General features: G+C 53.4%; 1 protein-coding gene across 1 annotated transcript in view; it reads left to right on the top strand.

Moving 5' to 3' along the window:
* The first annotated feature begins 1,571 nt into the window (after window positions 1-1,571).
* LOC137364260 (integrin alpha-X-like) overlaps window positions 1,572-6,000 on the top strand; it is a 43,411-nt gene continuing 38,982 nt past the window's right edge. Inside the window, exons 1-5 of the mRNA XM_068027588.1 lie at window positions 1,572-1,595; window positions 1,915-2,032; window positions 2,296-2,404; window positions 5,150-5,250; window positions 5,814-5,887. Of these exons, the coding sequence (XP_067883689.1) occupies window positions 1,993-2,032; window positions 2,296-2,404; window positions 5,150-5,250; window positions 5,814-5,887 (324 nt within the window). The 5' untranslated portion in view covers window positions 1,572-1,595; window positions 1,915-1,992. The remainder of the gene's footprint in view (window positions 1,596-1,914; window positions 2,033-2,295; window positions 2,405-5,149; window positions 5,251-5,813; window positions 5,888-6,000) is intronic.

Below are 6,000 nucleotides of genomic sequence, written 5' to 3'. Positions count from 1 at the left end.
TTTCTGCCCTCTGAGCAGGAAACGAGAGAATGCCACACTAACTGTGAGACAGATGATTCCTCTCTTGGTAAACATCTGACCCCTCCTCAGGAAACCACAACCTCACTCTGTTTTTCTCTGAGGTCCGGGGAGAGGGTTGATAAGGGCCCCTCCCTCAATGCCGGGCCTTATAACTGCCGCTATCTGGTGGCACCCACTTGCCATCTTGCTCCCTCCCTCGTACGCTGTGAGTTTTCTGCAGTCGGCTGGGTGATGGGGGCAGACGAGGAGGGCCGGGGACGGTGAAACTGGTAGAGAGGTGGGCGCTGGCGGGTGGCGTGGGGGGCGAGTGTGAGGGTAGCATGGGGGGGCGAGTGTGAGGGCGGCGCGGGGAAGGAGGGAGAGGTTTGCTGCGGGGAGTCACTGGGAGGGAGAGAGGGAGGGAGAGGGAGACAGAGAGAGAGACACACAGAGAGAGAGATACAGAGAGAGAGAGACAGAGAGAGGGAGAGACAGAGAGAGACAGAGAGAAAGTGAATGACAGAGAGAGATACAGTGAATGACAGAGAGAGAGGGAGAGGGATAGAGAGACAGAGAAAGAGAGAGACAGAGAGAGACCGAGAGAGACAGAGAGAGACAGAGAGACAGAGAAAGAGAGAGAGGGGGACAGAGAGAGAGAGAGAGACAGACAGAGAAAGAGAGAGACAGAGAGAGAGACAGAGACAGAGACAGAGAAAGAGAGAGAGAGACAGAGAGAAAGGAAGAACGAGAAAGAGACAGAGAGACAGTGACAGAGAAAGAGAATGACAGAGAGAGAGAGAGAGAGAAAGAGAGAGAGAAACAGAGAAAGAGAGAGAGAGAGAGATAGACAGAGAAAGAGAGAGAGAGAGAGAGACTGAGACAGAGAAAGAGAATGACAGAGAGAAAGGAAGAACGAGAAAGAGACAGAGAGACAGTGACAGAGAAAGAGAATGACAGAGAGAGAGGGACAGAGAGAGAGAGACAGACGGAGATAGAGAGAGGGACAGAGACAGACAGACAGACAGACAGAGAGAGAGGGAGTGACAGAGAGAGAGATACGGACAGACAGGGAGAGAGAGACAGAGGGAAAGGAAGAGGGAGAGAGAGAGACAGAGAGAGAAAGAGAGCGAGAGAGAGACAGAGAGCGAGTGTGAGACAGAGCGAGACAGAGAGAGAGACAGAGAAAGTGAATGACAGAGAGAGATACAGTGAATGACAGAGAGAGAGGGAGAGGGATAGAGAGAAAGAAATAGAGAGAGAGAGAGATTGATAGAGAGAGAGAGACAGAGGGGTGTGAGGATCTTTCATCCTATCAGTCTTTGACCACAGACCTCTCCTGTGCGTTCACATGCAGCTGTATATTATCTAAACACCTGTGCCCGTCCCTGGGAGCCATGGTTAAACAGAGACAGAACGTATCGACAACCTGGGGGGAGCGGGGGGTTGGGGGGCTGCCCTCTCCCCCTCGACACAAGATTCACCCCCAAACTTCGAGACGGCTCGCAACCCAGCGCAGTCGCTCAGGGCTCACACAGGATCCCCCCACCCCCCCCCCCCCGCCAGAGGCCTAAACTGGAGCCTTCAGGCTAAGATCTGTAAGTCGGATTTATTTCCTACCATAGGACAAAGAAGGAGTGGAAGAATGAGGGAGTGGGGGAGGTGGTGGAGAAAGGGGGTCAATGACTTCAGGAAAGTGGGAGATGGCTCCTCCCTCAATGCGGCACATCCCTCGGCGCGGAACCTCCGACAGTGCGGCACTCCCTCGGTACTGGGGAGTGTTGGGCCACACCGACAGGGAGTCGAGATCTTGTGGCGATTGCCAACAGGATCTCTCAGATTTCATCATTATTTCTCAAGAGCTGACACCAGGAAAACATGCAATGTACCGAAACTGTCACTTCTCTATCCGTTCAGAAGACGGCCGGAATTCAGAGACGGACCAGTCTCTTTCAGCCTCGGTGCGAGCCGGACCCCAGCTTCGTCCCTCCGGCCATGGGCAATCTTCCCCGGTGGGCAGTCCTCGCGGGTTTGGGTAAGTGCAGGCTTCCGTCCGCATCTGCGTGCTCGCGTGAAGAAACACCTCCTCGTCTCCCCCACCCTGAGGCCGTGCGCCCCCCCACCCGCTTCTCTCCCCACCGTGTTCGAGACTCTCCGGCCCGGGCAGGGGGGGGGGCTTCGGGAAACAGCCCCTCAGCGCTACGCTTCCTCAGGGAAAGTAACCAAAACTGGATGCGGTGCCTACTGAACAACCGGGGGGGGGAACGCTAAACCCGTCATTTGCCTCTTGACTTCCAGTCATTGCATCGTCGCAGTGTTTCAATGTCGAGACGGAGAGGCCCACCGTCTTCCTGAACAGCTCGGAGGAGTACTTTGGCTACGTGGTGCGGCAGTTCGGACCCGAGGGGTGAGTACAAACTTCGGGAGCCTGCCCCCTCCACCCTAACGAGCCGGGAACGTCCGCCACTTGTCCCTGCGCGCTCCCCCCCCCCCCCACCCGCGGCGCCGAGGGGGCAGTTTTCCCCGTCTAAATAGGAGCGGGAGTCGGCCATTCGGCCCTTCTGCCCTGCGTCGACCCAATCTCTCCTCGTACGTCAATCCTGCCATCCCAGGAATCAGCCGAGTAAATCTCCTTTGCTCTCCCTCCATGGCAAGAACATCCTTCCTCAGATAAGGAGACCAAAACTGCGCACAATACTCCAGATGTGGTCTCACCAAGGCCCCGTATAACTGCAGCAAGACATCCTTGCTCCTGTACTTGAATCCCTCTCGCAATGAAGGCCAACATACCATTCGCCTTCCTAACTGCCTGCTGCACCTGAATGCTTGCTTTCAGCGACTGGTGTACAAGGGCACCCAGGTCTCGCTGCCCCTCCCCCTTTCCCAATCTATCACCATTCAGATAATAATCTGCCTTTCTGTTTTTACAACCAAAGTGGATAACCTCACATTTACCCACGTTCAACTGCATCTGCCATGCATTTGCCCACCCACCCAACTAGTCCAAATCACACTGGAGACTCTTTGCGGCCTCCTCACAGCTCCCACAACTCCCCCCACAGTTTTGTGTTGTCTGCGAACTTGGAAATGTTCCATTTAGTTCCCTTACCCAAGTCATTAAGATATATTGTGAATAGCTGGGGCCCAAGCACTGATCCCTGCGGTACCCCACTAGTCACTGCCTGCCACCCAGAAAAAGACCCGTTTATCCCTACTCTCTGTTTCCTGTCTGTCAACCAATTCTCAATCCATGCCAGTATATTACCCCCAATCCCACGTGCTTTCATTTTGCACACTAACCTCTTATGTGAGATCTTATCAAAAACTTTCTGTAAATCTAAATACATCGCATCCACTGGTTCTCCCTTATCTATCCTACTCTAGTAGATTTGTTAAGCATGATTTCTCTTTCGTAAACCCGTGCTGACTTTTCCCAATCCCATTTATGCTTTCCAGGTGTTCTGCTCTCACGTCCTTTATAACAGACTCTAGCATTTTCCCCACTACTGATATAAGGCTAACTGGTCTGTAGTTCCCTGTTTTTTTCTCTCCCTCCTTTTTTAAATAGTGGGGTTACATTTGCCACCCTCCAATCTGTTGGAACTGCTCCAGAGTCTATAGAATTTTGGAAGATGACGGTTGAGCCACCTTTCTGGTTTTAGTTTTGCCCCTGACAGGAATGAATATTTGCTGTAATTCCTGCACACGTTCTTGAAATATTATCCATTGCCTATCCATCGTCAACCCCATTCCCCAATCTCCCATAGCCAACTCGCGCCTCATACCTTCGTAGTTTCCTTTATTTAGATTCAGGACCCTAGTTTCAGATTCAACTACTCCACTCTCCATCTTGATGAAGAATTATATTATGTTATGATCACTCCTCCCCAAGATTGTTAATTAATCCTTTCTCATCGCGCAATACCCATTCTAGGGTAACCTGTTCTGTAGTTGGTTCCTCAACTAAAAAACCGTCCTAGAAATTCTCCTCCACAGTATTATTGCTAATTTGGTTTGACCAATCTATATGTATATTAAATTCACCCATGATTACAGTTGTACCCTTAATGCATGCGTCTCTAATTTCCTGTTTCATGCCATCCCTTGCATCTCCACTACTGTTTGGGGGCCTACAGACAACCCCCGCCAACGTTTTCTGCCCCTTGGTGTTTCTTACCTCCACCCATACAGTTTCCACATCATGATTTTTAATTTACGTCCTAACTCCCTACATTCAGCTTGTCGGACCTCATCCCTTTTTTCACCTATGTCGTTGGTACCGATACATACCACGACAAACTCAGAGACATCCTTGACCCTAGCACCAGGGAGGCAACATACCATCCTGGAATCTGTTCCCCTTACGAATGAATCCCCTATCGCTAGAGCCCTGCCACTCTTCTTCCTTCCCTCCTGTGCAGCAGAGCCACCCATGGTGCCATGAACTTGTCCCTACTCCCAGTAAGCTTCATTACCCCTAGTAACGGTTACTAATACTAATAAAACCACACAATTACTGATAAATTACCCAAGTTTTGAAAGATGAATGAGAAAAATAACAAAATACTCACCGACCCGTCACTTAACCTGTTTCCCAGTGACGCCACTTTATTTTTCTCCGAATGTGGTGTGGTCACAGACGGAGCCCAGCCCCAGGACCGCTCTCCTCTCGCGCTGTTTACGACCCGATTCTTGCCTGCCGACTGCCCTGGGACCCCCCCACCCAGGCCTCCCAGAGTCAGAGGAATGTGGGTGCGGGTCACAAACCCGCGCGGGACTCCCTCCCCCGCCCAGGCACACCCAAGACGCAGGAACTCTGAGCTGCCGTCCGGTCGCCTTTATCGGGGGCGGTCGGAAAGCGGAGACCAGGAGTTTGCCGGAGGGCAGGAGAGTCGATATTCACCACACCCCTCCCCTCCCCCAAGTCAGCCACGACCCAAACACAACCAGAGACCGCGCCCCCCCCCACATGGGATCTTGCTGTGCAGAGATTCCGAATCGCGGTTCCCAGTCCCTGAGGGCGTCCGGAACGTCTGCGTTTTTTTGCGTGTGCGGGGACCTTTCGGGAGGGATGGGATTGAGGGAGTTTGTTCACGCCGGCTCCGGGATCGCCCCGGTTTAACGGGAATGTGTCCGGGATCTTTTTCCGCAGGTTTCTCGTCAGCGCGCCCATGGCCCGGATCGGGAATGTGACAGGCGTGATTTATAAATGTGACTCCCGGTCACAGGCATGCAACCGGATCCCGATTCCAGGTGAGCCAAGATTCGGCTCGGAACACCCTCCCTGCCTCCGTCCGCCCGGTCACAGAGCTCCCTCCGCATCGCCCTCCTCATCCTCCTCACTCGCCTCTTCCCCCCTCCTCCTCACCATCCTCCACCTCACCCTCCTCACCTCCCCGTCCTCCTCAACCCCCTCATCCTCACCTTCCTCCCTCATCATCCCCCTCCTCACCCTCATCCTCACCCTCCTCATCCCCTCCTCCTCCTCACCCTCACCCCCCTCCTCGCCATTCCCCCTCCTCCACGCCCTCATCCCCCTCACCCTCCTCCCTTCACCTTCCTCATCCTCGTCCTCCTCATCCACACACTCCTCGCCCCCCTTCCTCTCCCTCTCTCTCTCTCTCTCTCCCCTCCTTTAAGACCTCTCTGACTGAGTTCCTGGTCGCCTGTCCCTGATAACGCCTCACGTGGCTCGGGGTTAAATTTGGTCTAATTTACCCTCCTGTGGGACATCCGGGGGATGTTTTACTGTTTTGAAGGCACTATAAAAATGCAGGATGTTGCTGTGTTGTGACTCTGCCTGTCTCCCTCTACAGCCTCACCGGAAGTGAACATCGCGGGCGTGGGACTCTCCCTGACAGCCGATTCCAGCTCTCCACCAAAACTGCTGGTGAGTTCCCAGGACCCGGGACGGGAGGGACTAAAAAAATAGGTTCTAAACACTCGGGAATGGGGATGCAGGAGGGGGAGGGAGAGAGGGACGGGATTAGTATTGTCCCAGGA

This window comes from Heterodontus francisci, unplaced genomic scaffold, assembly GCF_036365525.1.
Source record: "Heterodontus francisci isolate sHetFra1 unplaced genomic scaffold, sHetFra1.hap1 HAP1_SCAFFOLD_882, whole genome shotgun sequence".
NCBI classification, from domain to species: domain Eukaryota; kingdom Metazoa; phylum Chordata; class Chondrichthyes; order Heterodontiformes; family Heterodontidae; genus Heterodontus; species Heterodontus francisci.
Note: the sequence above shows the minus strand (reverse complement) of the source record. Positions and strands in the feature narration are given on the sequence as shown.